The sequence below is a fragment of the Sceloporus occidentalis genome, unplaced genomic scaffold, assembly GCF_023333645.1.
Source record: "Sceloporus occidentalis isolate IW3139 unplaced genomic scaffold, rSceOcc1.0.p SCAF_8, whole genome shotgun sequence".
NCBI classification, from domain to species: domain Eukaryota; kingdom Metazoa; phylum Chordata; class Lepidosauria; order Squamata; family Phrynosomatidae; genus Sceloporus; species Sceloporus occidentalis.
Window position 1 is genome coordinate 41,992,042 of NW_028316988.1, and position 27,888 is coordinate 42,019,929.

A 27,888-nucleotide genomic window follows, 5' to 3' on the forward strand; every position below is an offset into this window, starting at 1 on the left:
TCTTCCCCCACATGCTCACCTCATCACTTCTCTACCCAGTTTCAAAACTGAGTTAAAGACAATATTGTTTAGAGAAGCGTTCCCAGAGGCGAGCCCCTCTCTGACCCAGGAAGCCTCCTTTTAACCATCCATTAAGAAGCCAAGCCCTTCCTCCAGTCCATCTGCCTTGGTCCAGGCCTCGGAGGTGGAGAAGATCTGCTGGACCTGATCCTGTACAGCGCTGTGTAAATTTACAGCGCTTTATAAATAAAGGATAATAATAATAATAATAATAATAATAATAATAATAATTGCATCTGCTAAAGAAGAAATTCCATATAAAAGGCAAAGTTACTATCCATTGTAAATGAGGTGAAGCATAATGGCAAGAAATAATGCTGTGTTCTGAACTGAAACTATGTGCTGCTAGAGTACAAACCGACACACAACCAAGTAGTTTAATGTTGCATGACACCATTTTATAGCGCTGAAGGCACATTCTCAACAGGATTATGACAGTGGCATATCCAGCAAATGTAAAAGATTATGATTTATAAACTAATATTGCACGGCGTTGTTTACTTTTGCAAAACAAAATATCAAGGAGGTTTCCTAGATATGAAAACAGAATATACGCATAATTATGGCTGGGACTTCTGCTTCATGGACTAGAGGCAACCAAATCAGAAAGCAAAAGTCTAACATAAACGTAACGGCGGCAAAGAGCGGAAAATAAATAAGAATTCAATGCCTTGCATAGCCTTTTCCGCAGTCAGGTTTCGAAGCTGGTTTAACATATAACTTAAAACTTGTGAAAAGAGAACATGCTCCAGAAAGAGAGCAAACCTATTTACAGGGAGGTCACAGCTACCTTTAAAACGGCCACCGGACATTTAAGACAGAAAAAGGACGTTTTGGTTTGTTGAATTAAAGCTGAGTATAAAATATTATTCACAAGGTTATCCAAGATGGATATTAAAAAAACTGCCTGGAGAATCACGTCTAGAAAGGGGGGAAGATTTTGGGGAAAGACAACATTTTCAGCATTAGATACACATCTATGAAGTTAAATTCTTCATGCTACGTTTCTCTATTCGGCTGATCAAAACGAGGCACACTCCATCAATGACATTTGAAAGCATCCTGATATGACATGCCTCATAAACGTGATTAGATTTGTTTTTCCATCTCAAATATACCTTTAGAATGGGCCAAGGTAACTATTTTCACTGATTTCCAGCCTGAAAAACAAAGAAAGCAAGGCTTTGCCTTTGGCGAAGGGGCATCTGTGGGTCTCCACCAAACTGTCACTTAATTTCGGTGCAAAGAGAATTTCACTTGGATCACAAGACATTGCTTATGAAGTTATTTGAGGTTGTTAAAACTGAACTGATTCAATCTATTAAGCAAGCCAAATTTCTTTGAGCGGTCAGGTAATGTTAATGGACCTCCATGGCATGGCTAACTGAAAGGATTCTGGCAAGCAATTAAAACACATTAATTACAATCTATTGAGAGGGCAACCTCCATTGCCCCTAACTTGAACTGACCGACTCCATCACAGCCTCTAACGCAAATTTAAACTGAAAATCTGCAGCCCTTTTCTAAGGAGCGATCTTAAACATAATCTGAGAAATTTGGGGCAGGAGGAAATGACTTGAAGTACAGAACTGTGAAAGTAAGTAATACATCTGCTTCCATGATTTCTGTTTTGTAGAGATTAAACACAATATTATATTCCATCTCACTATAATTGTTACACCTGGGACAAACTGGGGGGGGGGGGGGAAGTGTGTGCAATGTGAAAGAGAAGAGATTAGGATAAGCTTTCCAGCCACAGCTGCACACCCAACATGCTCCAAGGCCCTTTGCAACGTATGCTGAAAAAGCATGCGTTTCCTAGGCATGTGCGATCTGGCTCTAGATAAAAAGAGCGGCAGACGTTAAGCATTTTCCATAGCAAAATGAAAAATGCATAGGTTTGGGGGTTTTGAAGGCTAAGCCCAGTGTTAACCTAACATGCCAGGGGAGGGCCTTGCGTTTTTTGCCATGTCCCCTCTGCAACCTGCCCCTTGTGACCCTCAGGGGTCATGTTTTTGGAGGCTCCAAAGGTCATTTTAGGTTAGGGTTGGGGTCAGTTCCTGTTTTGAAAAAAGGACTAAAATGCCCCCCATGGCTCCTAAAAAGCATTGGGAGGAGGAGGCATTTGGGGCAAAAAATGGTTATTGCCATGGGAGTTTGGTGGCCATAAATGACATTTGAATGTACCCTGATATGACAGGTCCCATAAACATGATTAGATTTATTGTTTTATTTTTCATAAGCCTCAAATCTACCTTCCGAAATTGAAGGGTCAGGGAGTGGGGTGAGAGAATGGCTAGGAGGTGGCCGAGGCTAGGAGCCACAGCCCTGTGTCTCCTGGGTTTTGGTGCTGCTAGATTCCTGGCTTCTTTAAATTTAAGGGAAATGGTGGCATAAAGGAATTCTGTAGTTCATTATTTCAACCACTATTACCTGTCCCTACAGGTAAGGGCAAAAACCCAACCATCCGCCAATCCACAACCATGGTGAGAGAACTGTGTGTGGGCCACAGTTTTAACTCCCCATCGAGCTGTTTCTTATAAACACAAATCAGTAATGTGTTTTAAAGCCTGTGATGCTCCATTTAAACGCTCCGGCCACAAAATGTGGAACTGAGTTTGAATATCAATTAGTGCAGAAAGGTACTTGGCATAGATCCATCTTAGCAGCAAAGATAGTATCAATCATTCTTAGCATGGCAGGGAACCAACTACAGGAGCAGCAGTGAGCAATGTGGGAAAGCTTCAGTTTACCAGAATGAAAACATGGTCTAAAGAAGATACCTTTGTGATGATCACAAAGAGAAAACAGCCAAAAAACTCTTGGGATTGCTTATTATAAGCACACCCAAAGAAGCATCTTGTAAGAAATGGAGGGGGAAAAGCCCTCCAAACGTCCGCAATGGTCCATCTGTCTCAGACAAACATCTCCTGACCATTAACACATCTTGATTCGCAACTTCTTGGAGAGAAACTGCAAAGAGATACAGTTGTAAGTTGCAAAAGGAACAGAAATTGTGGTCCTGACAACTCAAAACAAAACTTTGTTGTGTGGCCAAGGATGAAAGGGAGAGGGAAGCGCCTTTTCACCAAAGACCTCAGAGGAGTGTTGCGATTGCTCAGTTCGAACGAAGGGGAAAGGACATAAATAAGGGGAATGGTTTCTCTCTTTTCCAAGGAAAAGACTTGATATTCTGACATGTGTCGGTGGAATGCCGTTTTATACTTAACACACTATGAAGCAGGGAAATCCTGAATGTTAAGCAATAAGGCACATCTGTTTTGAAAAACAGAAAATGTCATGGTTTCTACCCAACGACAAATGCCACGCAACATGCGAAGAAATGGCCTAGAAACCATGCGCTGCTCTTTCAAGATTCCAAAGCGTGTCCTTAACTGGGTGCCTTACCAGAGAAAAACATTCGAAACACAGTTCAGCACAAAGGCTCAGCATTTGGCTTCCGGCGCATTCTCCTCTCTTGCGCTCTCCCTTGGCAAGCTCTGGCTTCCGAATGCTGAACAAAACAGTGCAGAAACTACTTGCTCTCTTGAAACATGCCTCCCTTGCCGACCCATGTCCTAGTCAACTGCGTAACTAAAACCTGAAGAACTTTTAAACTTGATTCCCAGTCCAGCCAGGTCAACCTCCAGAATAAACCAGTGCTTGGAGGGAGACCTGGCCCTTCCCGCGTTTCAGAGGGTCGTGTCGTCTTCTTCCCGGGAGTCCCCCACCAGAAGCGAGTGCTTGTCCGGGTCGCTGAGGACGATGCTGCTGCGGGAGCGCTTGTCCGACAAGAGGGAGTTGATGGAGCTCCGGCTGTAGTTGATAATGCGGTCCATGAGGCTCAGTTTGGGCGACTCCGGACCCCTCTCGTCGATCCCAATGTGGACACTGATTTCTGAGGGGCTCTTCTGCCTCACCTGGCTGCGGGCGCGGTGTTCGTATTCCTCAGAAGTAGGCTTCTTGTACCTAAGCAAGGAGGAAAATACACACTTTTGAGATAAGGCTGCAGAACATACTAACTAGCAGAACATGCTGGAGAAACAAGTCTCTGCTCACTATTAACCTGGGAAGGAAGAGGATATGAAAGCACCGTATATACTTGACTGTAAGTCAATCTCATGTATAAATTGAGGGCAGATTTTGGGACCAAAATTAGGGATTTTAATAGGACCCATGGATAAGTCGAGGGTAAAATTTGAGGGCATCTAAGAAATGATGTAAAGGACATAGCAAAGGAAAACAATGCTAAAGAGATAGGCATAACTGTTTGTGCTCATCCTAAAGGCTAGATGGATGACAGAATAGAGGAGGTCAGTGTTTCCAGTACTCTTGCCTCTTACATTCTTGCCTTTCGCCAGGGGATGTTACTTTCTTTAATAAGAGTTAAAGTACAGTACTCACATTGACCCATGGATAAGTCGACTCATGTCTTTTGGATAAGTTTTTTGACCTCAATTTCTAGACTTATACATGAGTGCATTCAGTATTTTGTATGTGTGAGTGCCTGAGATTGTGTGTGCATTATTCTGAAGAGGACACTAGGTTGTTGGTGCTCAGCTTGGAAGCAGAGAGCTTTTTCTGGAAACTCAATCATGGAATATCTCAAGAGATGAATGTAAATACACTGGGAGGAAGGCTTGCATGTTTGCAAAGGAAAAGAATGCTTGCATGTGCCGTACTTACAGTTTGAGCAGCAGAGAGGAAAGGACGACAGAGACGGACGAGGCTGCCATTGCTGCTGAGCCCATCCACGGCTGTAGCACCAAACCAATGGGAAGGAAAACACCTAGGAGAGAAATCAGTGGTAACTCCAAGGAACTGAGAGTCACTCAAACCTCAGACTCACAGGCGTGACTGTGCATCTATGAAGAACGGAGCATGTTCTATCATCAACTGCTTTTATGCGGGGGGGAAAGATGGCAAAGGCAAAAATCCAAGTACAAGATGGGAAAATTTAGAGAGTCAGCAGTAAAACATAATGACCTTACCAAATCCACTTTATTTTATCAAGGAGTTCTCCTGTGCTCTTACCAAAATGGCTTAAAACAAGAGTTTAAATAATGAGGCCTGGGATTAGCTGCGCTCTTCATCCCTAAAACGTTGTTATATTCATTGCAGCTTTCTGCTTTCTCACACAAATCCCAACCCCCAAGAAACCCCAAATCTGTTCCTGGTATCTCTCTGTAAATGAATGAAGCGACACAGTATAAACATATCCAGCATTAGATGCACCGCCAAAGGTAAAGAGATTCACGTACATACCAGCAGCCACAGGAACTCCAATCAGATTGTAAATGAGGGCAAAGACAAAATTGATTCGTATCCTTCTGACAGTCTTCCGGGATAAATCTATACTTGCCACCACATCCAGCAAATTGTTCTGCCAAGTAAGACAAGAGGTTTTACACAATTTGCCAGGATTCATTTTACACTGCAGGTTGCTGGTCAAGTCTAAGTCTGGCAAATCTAGCATTACAAGTGGAGAACCAGGAGCCATTAAACAGGAATGCTTACAGCCACGATCTTATGGCCAGCGCCAGCAGGGCATGCGCATTCTACTCCTCCATTTATACAGTGCCATCAGTGTAGACAGCGCTTCACAGAATTAACACAGAATGTTTTAAAAAGACAGCCCTGCCAAAGGCATACAATCTGATACACACACACACAAGTGAAGGAGGGATACAACTACATAACAAATAGAATACCATACGAAGCAAGCAGTCCTGCCAAAGGAATATACAAGATTACTAAACCAAATACACTAAAATTCCAAACCCTGTGGAAAATGAAACAAACAGGGTTTTTAAATTAAGATTTAAAAACAACAAGGGAAGGGCATGGGCACCTTTTAATAAAGAAAACAGGCACAATGAGTTCCTGGGATTGCAGGAATGTAGTTTTAAAAAATATAGGTACAGATGCAAGAGCTTACAACTCAGAGACACTTCATTTGCAAAAGGGGCATCCATGCATAAACTGCCACTTATGTCTTTGAACTATGAAGACCATGGAGTTCATCCATGGTTTGTATCAGTTTTTAAATGCAAGAATAGCCATTTATCCGCAGCGCCCACCTCCCCTGAGCTTTGGCTCAGCTCCATCACTTACCCTGATCAAGACCACATCTGCCGCCTCAATGGCCACATCTGTGCCAGTGCCAATGGCGATGCCCACGTTGGCCATAGCAAGGGCAGGGGAGTCATTGATCCCATCGCCCACCATGGCCACCCGCTTCCCTTCGCCCTGCAGCTGCTTCACTTTGGCCACTTTGTGGGAGGGGAGCACTTCGGCAAACACTTTGGAGATGCCAACCTGTATGAAGAGGCACAGAAATCGCACCAAAAAAGGTCAAAACTTCAGCAAAAGATCCCATAGGTACAGCGAAGGTGCGGTCATTAGGAACACTGAGTCAAGGCTGTTAAAAGTTCAGTGCAAACTCTTCTTTTAAATGCAAGGACATAAGTAAACCTTCTGAGGGACCTGTTGCACAGCTGTTCTCCACTGAATGGCAGTCTCAAGCTTCTCTGTTGTCTGTGGCACACTTTTAAATGATCTAAAAGATGTAGAGTCTTACCTGAGAGGCAATAGACCTTGCCGTTTTGCTGTTGTCACCAGTCATCAGAACAACCTCCAAGCCCATAGCCTTCAAAGTACGGACGGCCAGCTCTGCTTCAGGTTTCACTGTATCAGCAATGGCTACCAAGCCACAGAGTTCACCTAGACAGCCACCAGGAACATGTTGCCATTAATCTCCTCCATTTTTTGGGTGGTACAGAAGGCCTCTCTTTGTAAAGGATTTCCCTCCCTTTCTTTCCCCCTCCTTCTCTTTCCCTCTTCCTTCTTCTCTTCCCTTTCTCCCTTCCACTTACTTTCTATCCTCCCACCCAGAAGCATACACAAAACTGACTGTGTGTTGTTACTCTGAGTCTCCATGTTAGTGATGTGGGAGAAAAATCTTTACATTTTCCCATTGCTCTGCATCGACTGATACACGATTTAGCATGTTTAACTTTTATGTCTAACCCACAAATTAACTTTGTGTGTTGTGTACTACATCTTAGAAAACTTCCAACTGACAAGAGCATTTGGAATGAAGGAATCTGATGAAGGGGAATAAATAATAATAATAATAATAATACGTTTTATTTATAGACCGCTATTCCTCAATGATCATAGCGGTGTACATTAAAAATTGAATACAACACAAATACAAGGTGACAGTTAAAGGAGGGAGAAGTCTCGTCCTTCAGGCAGTCCAAGATGTTGCTGGTCTGCCTGATGGCTCCCTCTGAGGCCGAGATGACAGTTGAGGAGGGAGGGGCCTCTTCCTTCAGGCAGTCCAAGATGTTGCTGGTCTGCCTGATGGCTCCCTCTGAGGCCGAGATGACAGTTGAGGAGGGAGGGGCCTCTTCCTTCAGGCAGTCCAAGATGTTGCTGGGTCTGCCTGATGGCTCCCTCTGAGGCCGAGATGACAGTTGAGGAGGGAGGGGCCTCTTCCTTCAGGCAGTCCAAGATGTTGCTGGGTCTGCCTGATGGCTCCCTCTGAGGCCGAGATGACAGTTGAGGAGGGAGGGGCCTCTTCCTTCAGGCAGTCCAAGATGTTGCTGGGTCTGCCTGATGGCTCCCTCTGTATCACATGTGAATATTTTAAGACTCATAAATGTGCTCTAAATTTATTAGGCTACCATTTTTATGAGCTACCTTTGATATTGAATACTTGACAGAAAAATATAGCAGGTGTACATCTGCTGTCTCCCATAACCATTCCATGTGCCGCTTCATGGAGCTCCCCCTCCGCCTGCGTCCCTCAGTTTCTTCCGTGTAAAATAACCAAAACTGAGTCCCAAAGCCCAGCACCAGGCTTACCATCCACTGCCACAAGGACAGCAGTGCGCCCTCGGCGCTCATGCTCAGTCATGGCCTGATCAACTTCATTTTTGACATGGAGGCCGTTTCTAGACATCCACTCCCGGTTTCCAATGAGAACAGAGTACTTCTGAGAATTCCATGTGGCTGAAAGGAAAACAGTAGTGCCATGATCGTGTAATAAATCACATCAGATCAATAAATAAAGGGGAAGGGAAACAGCCAGTTAAAAGACAAAATGATCTAAAACTGGGGAGGGAGGAAAAAGTGACCAAGGGTCAGACATGAAACCATGTTTTCACATGATAAAAATGAGCTCCATTTAGCCTCAGATCTGTAAGTTCCTCTTCTCTCCTCTAGTTAACAAAAACGAGGTGATTAAGAGCTTCCTCATTCAGTTCTGGCAAAACTGCAGTTTCCCACTGCATCTGAACTGCTACAGCTCATTCTTATAAGGCTAAACCATGGTTACATCTCAGTGGGGCCAAGAGGAAATCTTGCTCAGCTCCCTTCCAATTCCTGGATCATCAGAGGTTGGTGCTTACACAACCACAAACACTTGGGCAAATGCTTGCTTTAAAGAAGGAATAGTAAGACACAATGTCCCATTGACAGAGAAATGCTACTACAAAAAGGATTGAATCCCTCCATTCACTTTCTCCCAAAAGAAGGTCCAGTACACTCCAGTGACATAGGGGCCAAACCCAGGCTTCCGCTTGACGCAACCCACGTTTTGCAAACACCTCTTAACTTACCTGGCAACCGTTCGTCAATAATCAAGGCTGGCTGCATCTGCTCCCCAACCTGGTCATCAATATTCACAAGGGCGGCATTCCTGGCATTGTTATCTTCAATAGTCTCATTCCTGCTATAGAGCAGGGCTTCAATATTGGTGACTTTACAGCTGATGCCACAGCCAGGGACTACTTGGAAATCTGTACACGTGCCAAGGGTGTCAGCGTCCAATTCCTAGAGAAAAGACCAAGACAGAGAGTGCCACGTTCAGCTGCAGCTGGGCAATCAGTCCTCTCTATTCACCCTCTGAACTATGTAAACTATTCACTCCCCTACCTGTTTGCAGTATTTTGTTATAGCTGACCCCAAAGGATGCTCGCTGTTGCTCTCCGCAGTTCCCACTAACGCCAGGATCTTATTGCGTGGCATCCGGTTACCCTCAACCAGCATCTTCACCTGCATCACCACAGGTGTCCCATGGGTGACAGTCCCTGTCTTGTCAAACACCACAACTTTAACCTGCAACAAAACATACACAACGTTAGAGGCCAAGCCTCTTTTTTTCGTGCAGAATACACCCAAACTAGTTTTGGACAAAGATGAGAGGGGTCATGCTTCTAAACAGATCGCAGGCACTTTGTTCCTTGCTGATCCAGCTGTAAAGGAAAACCAGATTTCTTACCTTGTGTGCCATCTCCAGCGGTTCTCCGCCTTTGATCAGGATGCCATTTTGTGCTCCTACACCGGTGCCCACCATCACAGCTGTTGGGGTTGCTAAGCCCAACGAACAAGGGCAGGCAATACACAGCACCGTAATGGAGGCTTGGAAAGCAAAGCGGATTACCACTTCCGCTTTGGAAATGCTCTTATTGTAGCCCTGTTGGTGGAGAGGAAAGGAAAAGCTAAGAACCAAACAGGATTTGGACCACATAGTTCACCTCACTACTGAAATTACACCAAATCGTGGCTAGAGAAAGTCAACTGTGGCTTAGTATCACATTCCATTGGGCATCATGTTTTACAACAGTGGTTCCCAACCTGTGGGTCGGGACCCCTTTGGGGGTCGAAGGACCCTTTCATGGGGGTCGCCTAAGACCATTGGAAAACACCTATTTAATTACAGGTATGAAGTAGCAAGTAAAATAATTTCATGGTTGGGGGTCACCACAACATAAGGAACTGTATTAAAGGGTCACGGCATTAGGAAGGTTGGGAACCACTGTTTTACAACTAGGTGGAAAAGATTACATTTTTTAAACAAGGTTTGAAGTGAGTTTGCAGACTTGGGTGCAATGGCCGAAAGGACAAACCACAATCATTATGTGTCCACAGCTAATGCTGAGGGAAGGCCACTACCTGTTCAGGCAAAATTATGATGCTACAAAGAGAAAGCCAGAGACAAAAAGGTCTAAGAAGGTGGGCAGCTGTGGCTATCCAGATTTTTTTGACACCAATTCTACATGTCAACAAGACTGAAGAGAGGAAATATATGTCTTCACAAAAAATTACAGAAGTAGTCGTATCAGAGACTTACGGGAAAGTAAGTTTCCACAATTTCGAAGTCAACAAATCCAATCACGATCCAGGCAAACAGTGTAACCACTGAAACACCAACAATAAAAGGAACAAAATAGCCACTGATTTTGTCAGCAAACTGCTGAATCGGAGCCTAAAATGGAGACAGAAAAAGTAGCAAGTTAATTCTAGGCGTTCTCTCTGGAGCTTTGAGGTGGTTTGGGCTGGTGCTTCAAGTATATTGCCAACACATATATGCAAGATGGACTAAATATAGTTTAATAAACCTTTAATGTCTGTTTAGATAATTATGACCCATGGGTAAAATCCTATTAAGTGCCTATGTGTGCGTTTGTTTCTCTTTGGCCACAATACAGAGGACCATTCTCTTGCCATTTGTGCCAAGTCCAAAACCTCATCCCTTCACAACTAACAAGCCTCGGGGTGGCAATTCTTTTTACTGGTGAAGGAGTGGAGGAGGCAATTTGGAAAAACAGCAGCTGGTCTCATAGGTATTTTGCTAGAACAGTATGCAACACATCCAAACTGAAGTATTTTGTTGGCACATCAGTGGCTAAGATCGGTAACCAGGAGACACAGAAAGTTGGGAACGATAAGTAATTTCCCTCTTGAAGACCAATTTGGCACAGTACGCAAACGTACCTGGAGATCAGATAAAGACCATAAAGGAGCAGCGCTGACTATAATGGCCAAAGAAAACAGGATGGAAACTTTCCCTTCCTCTCTATTGTCCTTGGCTGAAAGTACCTTTGAGGTTTGGGCTTCTTCCACAAGTTTGACAATCTGGGAAAGAGTGGTGTCAGCCCCGACATGCGTCGCAGAGATCAGCAGGGACCCATTCTGGTTAATGGAGCCAGCAATGACGGTGCTGCCAGGCTTTTTGGTTACGGGCATCGCTTCTCCTGGATAAGAGAAGGCCAATGAAACGTTATGAGGGTTATTCTTGTATGGCTTTTCTTCCAGCCCCTAGTGCTAATAGCACCTTCTTTCTCCTCCTCCCAGTCGCCCCATCGTCAGAACAAACAAAAAAAGCCTAGATGGCTTGTGATGGGTTGCACATACGAACACACACAAACACACACATATGGCTTGCCTGTGATGAGAGACTCATCCACCATAGAATGCCCTTCAATAACACGACCATCTACGGGAAACTTGCCCCCTGGGACCACTTTGATAACGTCGCCCCGCTGAACCAGTTCAACATCTACTTGCTCTTCACTGCAAAGAGGACATGAAATGCAACAGTTAATCATACAGACCTTGTAAGACTTCAGCAGTTAGTCCTATGAGCCATTCGTCCCCAGCATCCTTCCAATTGCTTGCCAAGCAAGGACCACCTCTTCTGCGGTGGCTCTGGCCTAGTTCCTTAGTCCTAATATTAATCCACAGACGCAATGAAGCTGGCACACAAAACCAAGCACATGTTCATTCAGGCTATTCCCTCCCCTGGCACATGCTTCCTTTCAAGCATCTATAATTTAGATTAGAAGTTCTTTGCACAAGGGACTTGCCTCCTGTTAAATCTATTCTCTGCAAAGTTCAGTCTACACAATTCATGATATCAAAAGAAATGGAAATGAAGGAGTATGGAACAAGAAATGTATAAAGCACCTCTTTCAATCTTTTAAGGAAAAGGTAATAAAAAGCAGAATACCTCAACAGGATGTTGTCTGGACCTAACATCACAACAGTTGCCTCTGTGGCTTGTAGTGAAATGAGCTTTGCAAGGGCCTCCGAGGTCTTTCCCTATGAAAACACAAAAGATACACATTCTACATTCAAAACATCATCAAAGGGCATGCAAGCCACCATTTAAACAAATACTGACTGTAGTTTAATCAGAAAAGAAAATTCTAACATTTCCAAACAGAACACAGAATAAATATCTGTCAACAGAGACAACAAAGTAGACTGCAGTCCCAATTGTTATTCTTTAAGATATCATAAGACTCTATGTAGTCTATTCTCCATTACTTGCTTTAGGGTAAAGACAGGCTATTACTGTAAAGTGTGAGGAGCATATGTATTCTGTGACACTTTTCTTCATGACAGTGGATGTGTGTGCAAAATGCTTTTGCCAGATTTAGAACAGTACTTCCATCTTTGCCCTTGGAGTCCTACAAGCATCATAAAGTTTTATGTTCCCTTAAAGACTAAAAGGTTTTTATTTGGTATAAGCTTTCAGAGACAGTTCTCACCTCCCCTCCAACATCTACAAGTATCCTATAGCTAAGGGATGAGTGTTAAAGTGCTACGGCAATCTGATGCCTGCTAACCAGACCGAAAGCGTTTTGGCCATTGCTGCTGTCACATTGAACATATGAGCAGCCTTTTTCCTGGTTTACCTTGGCTATGTGCTCCAGCCATCGCCCCAATGCAATGAATACAAAGAGCATAGGTGGGGTGTCGAAGAAAGTCACGGGGTTGACCTTTGCTCTCTCGGCCATCGCAACCAGGACAACAACAAGGGAGTAGATAAAGGCAATGGTGGTTGCCAGCACAATCAGCACATCCATATTGGCCGTCTTATGCTTCAGGGCTTTGTAAGCCTGGATATAGAAATGCCAGCCTCCAAAGATCTGCAAGGAGAGACAAATCCAAAAGGATACTTCACATCAGACAAAGAAAAAACACAGTCTTTAGGACTATTCTTTCATGAACACATGATGCGCATGACTGGAGATCCTGCGCTGTCTGTGACCTTGCCCTGCACTTTCTGGGGTTCATGAAAGATTCCACAAAATGGTGCTGAGCCAAGAAATGGCAGGCAAGTCTGCAAAATCCCTGCAGAAACCCAGCCTCCAGAAAGCAAAATTCACACTCAAGCTCTTTTAACAGGAGCAAAAAGCTCAAAAGATGGAGATACACGACTTATGCGGAACCAGTTCATCATCGTAATGCAAACAGCGGGAGGAATAAAAACATGTGGACATAGCAGCAGCAGCACTAACATCCCAACATTAAAGAATTCCCATTTGCTGGCATTAAGCTACTGAGGTCATTGCAGTGAACTGCTTTGTTCACTGATCTTTAAAAGTATTGATTTTAAAAATATATCATTTAAAATCAATAAACAGCCAGGAACAAAGTGTCAAGAAACATGAACTGTTAACTCAAGAAAACAAACCCTTACACTGTTGGCCATTAATGATTAAAACAATGGCTTTTAAAATCAATGGATTTGGAATGTTTTACAAATTAGGCATCATGAACTTGATCTTTAAACAAATTATTCCCAAGGTCTGATTAACTCGCCATCAAGTTTTAAGTAGGAGGGAAGCATAACCAAAAGTGGATCCATTACACTAAAGCTTGACGCATTTTCTGCTGCTAAGCCCAGAAGTAGCCTCAAAATTGCTTTGGGCCCTAATGGTTTGCTTACATGCAAGTCCAAATAGTGGTTCAAGTAAGATTACTTTTAGCTACCAATACTTTCACTTCCGATATTGCAGACTCATTTTGGACAGAGAAAGAAAAGGATTTCTGAAGGTGACATCAACTGGCTGCTAATGGGAAAAGACAATGTTGTTAACCTCTCTACTTGCCTGAACAGGGACACACAGCAGAAAGGAGAGCAAATTCATAACAGACAACCCAGGAAGGATCTGTTGCTCCAGAAACATCGACGAATGGTAGGCTTCCATTTCTTCTTTGGTCAGATTTCCAGCCTTGTGCATGGAGGACATGTCGCTGTCCACCACCATCATGTAGATCATGAGCCCCATCACAGGAATGCAAAAGAACAGGCTTACAAGGAAGGAGCGTTTCCATCTTAAATAGTAAGAGAACAAGATAGGGTTGGAAAGGAGCAAAGGCAAACTTGAAGGGGGAAGATGTATGGAGCGCATTTCCAGCATGTGGCACCTTGGGCATGGCAAGAAGCACTTAATAAGTTGTGTGGAACAAAACCAAGATGGACCAAAGGCTACAGGCCGCTCTGAGAGCCTTTAGGGCTGAAGAGCGGGTATAAATACCTAAATAAATAAATACAGGTAAACCTAATGCTACAGAAGCTTGAAGTGCAACCCTCTGAAAACACAAGGACACAAACATTCTGGATGTCTGCATAAAACTGCAAGTGTCATTTTAAAGCAAGACCCTACACTAGATTCTTATTGAAAGAGTCAGAATAAAATGCTAACATGAGCTGCCCCCAAAATTAAAAATACTCACTGCCTTATTTCCTCTCTGTGATCTAAGTGACTGGCGCTTCGGTCTTTCTTCACCAACGCAGCATTAAATCCCAAATCCTGGGAAATGAGAGACATTTGAGCGTGAGACAATGTGACTCAAATTTGCAATGCTTTTGAAATATACTTTGCAACTGACTGAAATGCAAACGATTGACTAAACCAGTGTCAGGCACACAAAGAGGCATCCTTGCCATCATAGCATCCTAAAGTTAGAATCCTAAGAAAACTCAGAATTCATTGCTTCCAGGTATTATATTTGCCCCCCTTCTTAATGCAGCTAAATCAGCAAAGCGCATTCACAAGAGCACTTACCTCTATCACCCGAATGATGCTGCGAGGGCCAATGATCTCAGGGTCATACTTAATGTGTGCCTTGTTGGTAGCAAGAGCAACTGAGCTGTACAGGACACCTTTTGTCTTCATAAGTGTGGACTCTATTTTATGCACACAGGAGGCACATGTCATTCCTCTCACCTGTTGGGGGAAAAAGGTTCATTTTAATGTCTGTAGACTACTATCGCAAGGAAAAAAAATTGAATGCATCAAAAATAACAAAGCTGAGCATGATGATGATGATGATGATGATGATGATGATGATGATGATGATAATGAACAAAATCTGTATCCTGTTTTGGGAGAAAGGCGGGATATAAATCCAATAAGTAAATACTATCTTGCATTTTTGAAGCATTTAATCTGGTACCCAGCGTAAGTGTAGTGGTTTGAGCATTGGACAACGACTCTAAAGACCATGGTTTGAATCCCTGTTTGAGTAGAAAAACCCACTGGGTGACCTTGGTCAAGTCACTCTCTCTCAGCCACAGAGGATGCCAATGGCAAAACCTCTCTAAGTATTTAAAGTGTATTTATGGCAAACATTTTTTACCAACTGTATCATGGGTCTTTCTTTCCAGAATTGGTTCAGAGGTGGTTTTGCCCTTGCCTTCCTCTGAGGCTGAAAGAGTGTGATCTGCCCAAAGTCAGCCAGTGGATTACTATAGCCAAGTAGGGAACCAGACCTTGGTCTTCCAGTGTCCTAGTCCAAAACTCAAACCATTACACTACAGTCTCAATACACTCACAGCACTGCACAGCAGACAGGGCAGCCACAACAGTTATTAAAGTCGTATTAAATGTTTTGAGATTCAGACTCATACATGTTCGGAGGAGGAGATATATATCTTACTTTCCTTTCTACTTTCGCTCTATGTTTAACACAGATTTGTGAGATTTCGCATTGGCATTCCGAACTGAAAGCATGTATGGGAGAAAGTTTGTTTGCTTAGAGTAAGGGAAAAAATACTTGGCAACCACAACTATTTCCATTCCATCCTTCATTGCCTTTCCTCACTCAATAACTATAGTCACCATGAATAATTCTTAAAATCTCTTGACGGAAGTACTATCTTAACTCTCATGTTCTAGGCACGGGTTTTGTGCTCTTGACCTTTTATCCTGCATCTCAACAACTATGCCATTCTGCCACTCAGCAGTTGTGCTTCCTCTCTCACTCCACAGCTCAGAGTCGACTGTTGCACTCTGATCAGAATATCCATGCACTCCTTCCTCTTTGCTGAATCCCCTGAAATGGCCAACATAAGTGCTTAACAAAAATTAACCTGACTTTATTTCGGCATGCAGGTTTTTTAGAAGCAAAAAAGAGGCCGTCACGCTAAACTGCACTGAAGCAGATTGCTGTTCCATCTTCTGCACACTTTTCTGACTAAGAGTGCCGCAGTTAAATTGCCAGTCCTCTTTCACTGGGAATGGTTGAGTAAAACTGGGCTTGGGAAACTGGTATACCCACTTCAGAGCTGCCCTATAATTTCAAAGAGATTCTCAAAATAAAACGTCTCGACAGATAACACCATTTTAAACACAGCAGGTATACTGGATTCCTCACACAGACACCTCAATACACATACATACCCCTGGATGACGAAAGGAGACGGGGCATGACTTGACTTATTAAAGCCATACAAAATGTTTTCAGACACATCTTTAATAAGAGCATTACACACTAATTACAAATTTGTCTCCAGTGCCAACAAAAGTTCACTTTTGCAAAGCTGCTTGGTAAGAAACTGTGTACAAGTAGGGCTCATTGTTTAAATAATCTGCTTACCACAAGTTCCAGGATCCCATCCCCTTGATCATAGTTCTCCAGGACAGTGGCTCCAAATCCCAATTCTCTGATCAGTTCAGCTACAGCTGGAGGCTGGATGACAGCAGGATTATACCTCACTTCTGCCTTCCCAGCCATCAAGGCAACAAGGACGGAGCAGATGCCTTGAAACAGAAACATTGCAAGATTTCATGAAGACGTTATCAGTGCAACATGCAATGCATTGATCTCGCCAAAGACATCACAGATCTCTGTTCAGAAAAGCAAGAAAAGCAGTAACAGAACATCTGGGTCATAATGTGCAACCCCAAAGGCTGTTCAGTTTTTCCATACAAACAGATTTATCTCCAACAGCCATAAAAGTAAGTAGCTACCTTGATATAAACACTGGAAAGAATAAAGACCTCTCTTAATATATATTTAACATTTTAAGAGTTTAAGTTCGGGGGGGGGAAATGAACAGGATTTTCATGCCTTTACAAAAATAAGGAAAATGTATTGTTTAAAATAGAGTTCACAATAGTGTCAGTTAAGTAATAAGAGGAACACAGCCACTTATTTGGGGAGCAACTACTGAGCAATCGAATACAGGATTTTTAATAAAACCAGTAAAATCTAAAATGCCATTAGCTTCATGACTAAAACTTAAATCCGTTCTAATACTGTATCTCACCATCTTCTCTCTTCAGATTCCTTTCAATGTTCGCCACACAAGAAGCGCATGTCATGCCAGTGACCTGGATGTAGCACTTCGATGGGACATTCATGTCCTGCTTGTTGTGAACGGGCGACAGCTTGGAGCGGGCATCCATTTTGGGGAGTTTACTATCCTGAGATTCTGCCATCCTTTCCTGGGAAGGCTGAGTTATGAGCACCACTGGTTCTGTGCTGGGCAATACTGGGAAGAGAAAATAATACCACAAAATGCATTAGCATCCTTTTCAGCTACTAGGTCTTGGAGACTGAGAGTTATGTATCCTGCCATTTTGTCAAATCCAGCCCAGAGAAAGCTGGCTCTCAGAGAAGCAAATGCATTTGCCCTTCAGACTCAAGGCAAAAAACAACAACAACATCTAGGGCAGTATTACCTGCTAAGGAAGCGTCAAAACCCATGTCCTCAATGGAGTTTCTTAAGTCATCTGGGGATGTCAGCATGGGGTCATATTCTATAGTTGCATTACGGTTCTGAAGTGAGACGCATATTGACTTCACGCCTGGCTTTTGGGATATCACTCCCTCAATGGACTGGACGCAAGAATGGCAAGTCATTCCTTCCACGTTTATCACGGTAACGTGCATCAAGGGATGGTGTGCAGAGCTGTTGGCGACCCTTGGAGATTTCACTGGAGATTTGGGAGAATGCAGCAGCTCTCTGTTTTCGTGTCCATCGAAAAGGCTGACCCTGAATGTCCCTGGGGACACAGCTTCTATGGCTTTTCTTAGGGCGCTGATGCTGATGAGGCCGGGGTCATACTTCACGGTGGCCGACTCGTCCTCTAACGAAACCACAATGCTCATTACTGCGGGGAGGGCTGAGATGCTGGACTGAATATTGAAGACACAGGATTTGCAGTGCATGCCTTCAACCCGGAATCTGATGGTCTGCAGATTGAGACTGTCCTCTGGACTTTCTGGCGCCGCTCTGGAGGAGCATTTGGTCTGCATGTTCTTCAGCCGCTCCACATCAATAGCACCAAGGTTGAGGGGTTTCGGCGGCTTCTTGATGGAGGCCATGAAGCCTGCAGCTTCTATTTGGTTTATTATTTCCTCAGCCGCGATGATATGAGGCTGGTAGACGACCGCGGCTTCCTGGTTGTCCAGGGAGACTAGAAGGCAAATGGGGAAAGGTCAGTTTGCGTCTCTCATGTGAAAATCCTTCAACTACAGAAAGGCCTGCTGTGGACCAAAGATGGCAAAAAATGCAGTCCTGAGACTTGTATTTGCTGTCCACCCTCAACCCTTCCCCCTAAAAATATCAAGAGGGATTTTTAAGTTTTAAGGAATATATAAAGGACCTGTAAACTCAAACCTGCTAATGATTTCCCATTACCTTTGACTCGTGTGACGCCTTGCAGCTTGCCAATTTTCCCTTCGATGGTACTAGTGCAGGAGTGGCAGGTCATTCCTTCGACTTTTATCCTCAGCGCCACATCCCCCGTTTGGGATGCATTCACATCTTCAGAGGTCCCAGGGCTTTTCTCACGTGGCGCATTATCCGAACATAACCCTGGCACTATTTGTCTGACCTGCTTTTCATCGATAACAGCAGAGACAAATGTAACCACTAGGGATTTCTTATCAGAGGAGTTTTTCACATCCAAGATGCCCTTGGTCTTCAGGAGGCGGCTGCGGATCTCTTCACAGGTTGAAGTGGACTGAGCAGGGATTGTGAGAAACGTAGTGTCTGCTACAACAGGTTGTGGGTTTGTGTCAGTAAGCGCAGCAACAAATCCCATGTCCTCTATTGCTTCCCGTAGTGCTTCTGGAGTTTGCTCTTTGGGGTTGTAAATAATGGCTGCATTCTTATCTCTGAGTGAAACCTTGCACCGAAAGAAAAGAAAAAACAACAACACACACCTTAGACAACGAAGCCAAACCAAGATTAACATTTCTTTAAGGCAGCATTAATGGATCAGGCAGATTTGTCTTATTGTGGTGACACCTTGCTTGGTGATTTCATTATCTAAGAAGGAAATGCAAAACTGTAAAGCTATGAAACCACAAATTAACTTGGATTTGTCTGTAAAACAAGATGACTTTTTACAAGGTGAGCTGGAACTAAGGCGGCCCCATGGCTTAAAAATCCCACACACCATAATACTGTATACATTTCTCAACTAACACTTTCCGCTGCACCTTAAGTGAATATTACAATTCACATGCGACCTGACAGCAAAGATTATACTAATCTCTCATTTTTATGCACACCGATCCAAATAGCTGGCTAATACAGTTAGCTGTAGTTATAGTGCTTTTAGAAAACCTGTCAGGAAGTATTTTGAAGCATGTAGCTGAAAGACTATTCACAGGAAAGATAGATAGATAGATAGATAGATAGATAGATAGATAGATAGATAGATAGATAGTATGGCAGTAGAAGAATTCCATCAGGCAACACTCTTATGCCCTGTCTCTATCTCACTTCAATTTTACCACTACCTAAGCAATACTTCACTCTTCCCTATTTTGTTCTAATGCTTGCGGAGACTAAATGCACAGACATCAGTTTTCTTTCAGTGCAGATCATCTGGGACTTGAGCCTGAACTGTTGGGTAACAAGTGACAGAAAAGGCAGAATTTCCTCACCAAGATTGCACACAGGGGCCCTTTGGCTGTTTAGCAGCAGCAATTCCTTATCTGGATTTTTAAGACACACACACACACAGAGCATTGCTATCATGAACACCATACAGGCTTGCCAACGTCATGAGCTTCTCAAGTAAGAGGGGACTAATGTCTGAAACCTGATTTGCTTTCAGCAGACACGGTTCTTCTCCTGCCATTTCGATTTTTAAAAGGGCAAACTGGTGCCACTGAAAAGCCCATTGCGTTAGCTTCACATTTTAGATTTTCCTGAGGCGAAACACAACCAGGAAGTCATTACTGTGATCCAATCACACAAATGTAACCTATTTAAGTGCCACTGCATCTCTGTCCTGCCTTTGGCTAAGGTGACACTTATTGATTTACTTGCAATTATACATAGGACAACCAAAAATGCAGGCCTTCTGAAATGACATTAAGCAGGTGCTCTTTCTCCCCTCTTCTTTAAAAGTGGGCAATCCATGCACACATCTGCAAAAACTGCAGTACAGTAGTTGTTTTGCTGCCTAGATTATAGGGGGAAAGCTGGCAGCAAAACAACTACTGTACGCCAATATGGTAGCTTTACTTACTTTAATACTGTGAACTCCTTTTAGTTTTGCAATGTGGGCTTCAATAGACTCTACACAAGAATTGCATGTTATTCCCTCCACAGAGACAAAAATCGATCTCGCGCCAGACGCTGGATCCATTTTGTTCACCGTTTCACATTCCTGTTATAGAGGGGAAAAAGAATGGTACCAATGAAAACCAACGTTTTAGATGTGGCATTTGAACGCAAGTAAAAGATGGCTAAAGAAAAATTGCAAGGAACCTTATCTGCATGAAAGCAAACAAAGACCAAACAAATAAATAGACACATAAATATTAAAGTTGCATACTATCACAAACTCTTCAATACATTTCCCCCCATAAATTAAGATGTTTTATTTCTAAAATGCATATCAGAAAATATATCAGATTAGCCATGAGTACCGGCCCTCCTTTCCACTTATCCTCCTTTTCACTTATCCTCCTTTCCGCTTCTCCTCTGCCCTTCTTCCAGACTAGGACTAAAGACAAAAATCACAGTAAAAGCAGACCTAGCTAAAAACAGTTGAGACCAAAACAGCATTAAACAGAAGAACTAAAACCAGGTGAAGTATTACATCAAAACAATCATTAAAACAGTTGTATGCCCTAAAGTCATTTCTGACTTAAAGCAACCTTATGACAAGGTTTTCTTGACAAGATTTGTTCAGAGGAGGTTTGCCCCTATGGCCTTCTTCTTCTGAGGCTGAGAGAGTGTGACTTGCCCAAAGTCATTCAGTGGGTTTCCATGGCTGAGCGGAGACCCAAATTCTGGTCTCACCATTGATTTAACTACACTAAAACAACAGTTATAGAATCCTATTGATTCAATGGGTCTATTTGAGTATGGAACCGCAATTAAATGTAGTCCATGGCAATTTCATTCCAGTCTAGACTAGCCCTTCCATAAGGAAAAACAATTATCTGAATCTACATCCTTCTGGCTTTTCCCCCCTTTTCCCATCTCTATAGAATAAGGGGCTGTTTTGGAACTTCAGCTGCACCTGTTGCTTATACTGCACTCGATAGCACAAAAGCCCTGTTTGTCATATAACAATTTCAATGAAGGGTATTGCACTACAGAAAATACAGGTGCAGAGTAAGGCTTATATGTGGCAATTTAACAAGCGGAGCAAATAAACCCTTTAAGAAAAATGGGTTTCATATAAATAAATCTAAGCAATAGGGATGTTATAAATACCTTTACACCATTCCCCCTCAATATGTGTACATAGGAGGATTTCCAATAGCAAACCTGCGTAAACATAAGGTATTTTGTGGCAGGAGTCTCTCATTATAATCCCACCAGATCCTAAGCAGTGCCCTCTCTAAACCAGATTGTGGAAAGGATACCATTTTGGGACGACATTTCCCCAAACCCTTCAGCCATACCTGCTCCAGATCTCTTAAGAGACGTAGCTTCCCAAAAGCAATGCTGTTCCCATGTTGGCTGGGAAATGCTGGCAGCTCCCAAAAGTATGGGATGAAGTATCCACAACCAGGCGAATTGTCTAGTCTTGCACATGCTTTTAGGTTGCTATGGACAGAAGTATGTTGCCACTCTCACAACACAACCTAACCCTGACCAAGCCCTGCTTTAATGAACCACTTCCTTCTGCAAAAACATGTAATTAAAGAAGGTAGAAGCAATAGCAGGTGTGCAAAATGATATGCAGGGCATTGCCGAGTTGCCTTTTATCAGGGCTGCAGAGATTATGCCTCGCCATGGACTTGGCAAATACAAAAGACTGATACAAAAACTCTTGAGACTACAAAAGACTTCTATGGGATTTGAGTTGGTCTGGATAAAGCTATTACCTGCCTGTGGATTATTATTTTGGTCTCCTCTCATGGATCAATACACTTTTGGCACAGTAAAGGAAAAATAAATTAGGTTGTGCCTCTGTTGCATATAAACATGTTATACTGTAGTAACTGTAAATGAAGGGCAGCTATTACCTTTGTAACAGAGAGCTTAGTTAGGAGGTTCGCATGTTGAGAAGTCTGGCAATAGTGAAAGGTACGGTCCTCTCTTCTCTGAAGAGCGGCAGTCTCTCCATCTTAAATCAGTTGTGACCCATACCATCCAGAAGACCTATGAGGATAAAGAAGGAGAGTTTAATATCCCCATCACCATCACTGTCATGGCTGCTTCTCTGTATTCGCTTTGGTCAAGAAGGATGTATGGGGCAGTGAAATGAAGGGTGGGAGCCACTGAGAAGCAGCCTTCCCTGTGGGGACTCCATAGGAAAAGGTGCCTTAAGATTATATGGCACATGTCCTACAATTGCTAACACAAGCCCCATAACATGAGCCAGCCCACTATCATCTGTCTAAGCTCCAACACAAATGGATCAAGTACAATATGGGAAACAAATGAAAGTGGAGGATGCAAAGAACAAATGAGAGGCTAACTATGCGGAAGGAAAAACCCTGCCCTGCAAGACGAAGACAAAGGAAAAGTCCTCCCTCACTTTGCAAACGGTCATCAGCAACACGCCACACAGCAGTCTATGTCCAAATGGGGAAGAGACCGTTCTTGTCCTCTTCCAGATGTGTCAGTCTGCAATTTGCATCATTCTGAGTCCAAGAGCAGCTAAGCTAAACCTTGAATGGCAGGATTTATAACTGCCTTGCTATGAAGGCATGCAAAGCTATACCTAAAACATTCTCTTGAGTCCTTGGTGGTTTCTGAAAACGTGGGGTCACTGGTTTGTGTTTCTTCTGTTTTCTTAAGAAAGAGTGACTTCATCATCCATGAACTGCATTCTTTGAAAGTATCTTGATATCAGTCCTGGAACCAAAAGTATTTCTTGCCCAGCTTATCTTATGCCCTTGTTTGCTAACCATGAATAATAAGCCGTGAGTCTCCCATGCGGAGACACCAAGAACACTCACTTAATCAGTCATCTATTTTATTAATACGTTGTGAGGTGCAAAGACAATGTAAATCGGGTCACAACTTAATACACATTAGCAGTTCTTCCTTATTACAAGTAACACAAGCAGGACCTGGACTTCAGGAATTAAAAGAGGTCCCCTCCTTCACTTCTATCCCCCTTCAATAAGGTAAAGTTTTAGCTAGCCACCTTTAAGGCTTGGAGCCACAATGCTCTCTTTCAAAAACGCAAATCCATGGAGTTCAGCATGCGTGACTTTTACCAAGCACTTTGCTCAGCAAGACAAGTCCGCCTGGCTTTCTCTCAGGAGACAATGCCACTTTCGCTGTTGGGTCACAACCCTCTGCTTGTGCCAGAGCCGCTGATGCAAAGGCCATCGTCATCCATTATATTCCTAGGACACTTTGACTGAAGACTCTTCTCACTGTCCTTTAGCTTACAGACAACTAAAATGGTGCACTTCGGCACGCAAATGAGGAACTTTGACTAGCATGGCTCCAATAAGGACCAACTAGCAAACATCAAGGGTAAGCAAAAGGTGACCGTTTAGATATTATTGGAGAAGGACTCCCATTAACCAGAGATGCTACAGCCAAAGGTGAAGGATGATGGGAATAGCAACTTCTGCAGGTCATCCTCAGGAAGGACAGGGCCCATTTTGGAAAGATGTTAAGAGTACAGTCAAGATGCCAGTCCTCTCCCCACCTTTGGCAGTTGCAGGGCAAGGCCATGTCTCCTCGCAGCAGTCCCAAGACTGACGCACCCATTGCTACACTTGGGGTGACTGTTACACAAGAACACACACATCAAACCGCAAGTCACTAAGTAAGTCCCTTTCCTCACTGATGCCTCTAAATGGGTATTGATGCTAACCAAGAAACGAAAGAGGCAGCAGCGCAAAGAGAAGTGGAGAGAAAATGAAGATACACAAATGTGTCCTGATTGGTATCAAAGCCACGGTTCTTCCTCAAGGATGCCAAACTATTTCTTAAAAGGGAATTATTTGCTATATGTAATAAATGAATAATAAATGAATTAATCTGGACTGAACAGCCTAAAGGCACACCTGTCCCTGTCCCAATTTGTAATGGCTCATCTCTGGTTATCATTCATGCAATGCTGCTGACGAGAGAGATTCTGTGAGAAACTGTACAGGAATCAATGCAACCGAAGCAAAGTGCAAGTTGCAAACTCAGTAGCAACCACTGCATGAAAATAAATGTTTCGATGTTACATATTTTATTTGTGTATGAATGCAATAGCAGCAGACATGTGTCTGTAGAAGCATGCAATGTCAACAGACACATATCTAATGAAGGAGACGTTCTGGTTCATTATTACTATGGAAGTAGTTGTTTGGAATACGTTGCTCTGTATTTTCCCCATCAAACTAATTTAATTTTGGTAAACTGACTACATACAAAGAATGCAACTTAGTGGCAGGACTGGATATATAAGGATAGCCTTGCAAGGATAGTCAACCACAAAAACTCTACAGGATTAAATGCTGGTGCCATTAAGAATTATTGGTTCTGTTGAATGAAAGCAGAAAGTGATCCAAAATTGTTTTTTGTTACACTGGAAATATATAGATTGGGTGTTGTTGTTTCATGCTTCGATTCGCCAGCAGTCAAACAAGGACTATAAGGAAAGCGCCAGGAAAAAGGCCTTCATAAAAGCATTCCAGGCGTGGAAAGGCTGCAAGCGGATGAAGCGCTCCTTCAGGTGTTTCAGTGTCAGATATACTTACTGAAGTGTCCTGGTAAAAGGAACAAGTAGAAATGAAGGTGGTTGTTTAAATGCGATAGTTGCAAAATAGACAACCCGTCCCTGCAATTAAGTTTAATTAGATAAAAGTGCCTTGCTGCAAAGAAACTGGTCTCAAACATGATGCAATGCTTTGCATGAAAGGAAGGAGAGAACCTTTCCTCCTGGAAGGCTCCCTTCAAATACACAGCTCTCAAACAGACATAAAAAGGAAGAGGAAAAACAAAATGAACGGAGAGCTCTCTTCAACGTCTCTGAATTTGTCAGTTTTTAAAAAGCGTATCAGCTTCCACAGAAAAACAGCAACACAGGTGTGCCTCCAATCATGACAATTACACAACTTTAACACTTGGGTTTGTCCAACTTAACCGTGGCACTTCTCTGCTGGATGATAGTGAAGGCATTTATTGGGATTATATTTGCATATACTGCAAATATATACTGAAGAGTAAGTCTAGAAATTCAGATCAAAAAGCAGACTCCCAAAAATCTAACGTCCAAATAAAGCTGCTTCGGGTCACTTTGGAGGTACGCTGTTTAAAGGATGCATGCAGAATCCAGAAGCCATGCCAAAGCCACGATCCAGTCCTAAGGACTGAGCGCAGCTTTGGCGCAGCTTCTGGACTTGGATCTTGTAACTTCTTTGACATTGTTCTGCTTTGCTTCATCCTTTAGATCCTTTGCTAGATGCCCCTATGTTTTAACCTAGACTTATACCCAAATCCATCATTTGGGTCCAAAGCTTGCCTTCGACGGTCATCTTACAGTCGAGTCTATAGATGTGGAATAGTATTAATAAGCAAAGCAATGAGAAAATAAAACCAAGCGACAAAACTGGGCACAGCAGCGCCATAAATGATTTCCCATGGGATCAAGGAGGCTCACAACATGATCTTCCCCTCGCCTCCAATGGAAGATCAGGCGCCACCCGTTCTTTATCACAAACTGCCCCGAACACGCCAGATACGAAAACAACTTGTCAGATGAATGAGAGATTGCGGTTAAAGGAAAGGAGAAGTCCAAAGTGCTTTGGCGGCTGGGTTTGTGGGAGGCATTTGCAGCTCTTGGGATCCTGGCTGCTGACCAGTTCCATGCAACCGCTTCTCTTTGTATTGTTTCGGCACCAGCGTCCCTCCGAGGTTCACAGCGTTTAGCGCAAGATGCAGAACATCAAGCGCATAGTGACCCACAACATTGTCCCCTGGGAAAAGACCCTCCACATCCACTGGGGATAGGGACACAGGGCCCCCATGAATGAAGAATGGCCACAAATAACACAAACACTATGTTTTTACCTGGGAGAACACCTCTCTAGGAATCCCTAGGTCCTCCAGGGCAACTCTATGGTCCACATCTGCCAGACATTGACCATAGAGTTGCGCCGGAGGAGCTAGAGACGCCTAGCAGAGTGTCCTTTCTAGGAATCCCTAGGTCCTCCAGGGCAACTCTATGGTCCACATCTGCCAGACATTGACCATAGAGTTGCGCCAGAGGAGCTAGAGATGCCTAGCGGAGTGTCCTTTCTAGGAATCCCTAGGTCCTCCAGGGCAACTCTATGGTCCACATCTGCCAGACATTGACCATAGAGTTGCGCCAGAGGAGCTAGAGATGCCTAGCGGAGTGTCCTTTCTAGGAATCCCTAGGTCCTCCAGGGCAACTCTATGGTCCACATCTGCCAGACATTGACCATAGAGTTGCGCCGGAGGAGCTACAGATGCCTAGCAGAGTGTCCTTTCTAGGAATCCCTAGGTCCTCCAGGGCAACTCTATGGTCCACATCTGCCAGACATTGACCATAGAGTTGCGCCAGAGGAGCTAGAGATGCCTAGCGGAGTGTCCTTTCTAGGAATCCCTAGGTCCTCCAGGGCAACTCTATGGTCCACATCTGCCAGACATTGACCATAGAGTTGCGCCGGAGGAGCTACAGATGCCTAGCGGAGAGTCCTCTCTAGGAATCCCTAGGTCCTCCAGGGCAGCTTTTGTTTCAAGTTGACCATAGAGTTGCACTGGAGGACTTAGATATTCCTAGAGAGAACATACTCATCCTCAAATCTGTGAATAACCAAATGGGCAAAAGCCAAAGCCGCAAACGCGGAGACTGAGCGTACGACTTCAGGTCACAGACTACTGTTCAATGAAACTGGAGTCCGTAGCTCCTGCCCAGGAAGCCTCAGGATAGGTTCGCAATCAGAGCTGCCATAGTCTTGGGCGAGTCACACTCTCTCAGCCTCAAAGGAAGACAATGGCAAGCCCCCTCTGAGCAAATCTGGCCAAGGGAGCCCCAGGAAGCCTCGCCTCAAGAGCTGGAAATGGCTTGAAAGGCACACAACCACAACCACAACTGTTTTGTCTCAAGGGAGCCCTGTACTGAGGGAGGGAGGGAGGAGCAAAGACACTTTCCCCCTGCAGAGCCAATCCAGTTTGACAAGTCACTCTCTCTCAGCCTCAGGGCTTTGAGGCGAGGGAATCCTGGGGTCTGTAGTGTTTGCGAGGCGTCCGGAGCCTTCTCGGTCAGAGAGCTCTGGGGCCACGAGGGACTACAATTCCCAGGGTCCCGGGGGTCATTTCTGCAGACCCTTCCTCCCTCTGGTCCCCTTTAAGAGAGTGTGGACTCCATTTCCCAGAAGCCTCAGCCGCGTCGGCCAATAGGCGGGGGTTGTGGGAAATGAAGTCCGAAATGCCATCAAGAGCACCCTATGGGGTCCAGTGGCGAGGGGAGCGAGGAGAACCGTACCTCGGGCGTGGTTCCTCTCCGCTCCTCCTCGGGGCTCCTTCCTTCTCCTTCGCCGGGAGACTTCTGCTCC

At 43.8% G+C, this 27,888-nt stretch overlaps 1 protein-coding gene across 1 annotated transcript; it reads right to left on the reverse strand.

Annotated features, from left to right (window-relative positions):
* Positions 1-436: 436 nt before the first annotated feature.
* On the reverse strand, positions 437-27,872 carry ATP7A (ATPase copper transporting alpha). Its single transcript, XM_089536406.1, has 24 exons — positions 27,819-27,872; positions 22,378-22,513; positions 20,421-20,561; positions 18,575-19,064; positions 17,613-18,350; positions 17,198-17,422; positions 16,525-16,688; positions 14,712-14,873; positions 14,380-14,456; positions 13,752-13,977; positions 12,552-12,785; positions 11,861-11,952; positions 11,297-11,424; positions 10,951-11,105; positions 10,202-10,336; positions 9,350-9,544; positions 9,004-9,186; positions 8,688-8,901; positions 7,933-8,079; positions 6,641-6,783; positions 6,175-6,378; positions 5,326-5,443; positions 4,747-4,849; positions 437-4,029 (listed from the first exon to the last, which is right to left on the reverse strand). Exons 3-24 carry the CDS (start codon positions 20,538-20,540, stop codon positions 3,753-3,755), a joined length of 4,530 nt encoding a protein of 1,509 aa, XP_089392532.1. The 5' UTR covers positions 20,541-20,561; positions 22,378-22,513; positions 27,819-27,872; the 3' UTR covers positions 437-3,752.
* Positions 27,873-27,888: the final 16 nt, after the last annotated feature.

Bases quoted from the DNA above. Each gene is read 5' to 3' on its own strand.
- ATP7A (XM_089536406.1), bottom strand. From the start codon at position 20,540: ATGGATCCAGCGTCTGGCGCGAGATCGATTTTTGTCTCTGTGGAGGGA. The intron at 18,351-18,574 runs GTAATGGGAAAT...TTTGCCTTCTAG, and splicing joins AGGCGTCACACGAGTCAAAG to TCTCCCTGGACAACCAGGAA. The intron at 8,902-9,003 runs GTAGGGGAGTGA...TCTTTTCTCTAG, and splicing joins TAACAAAATACTGCAAACAG to GAATTGGACGCTGACACCCT.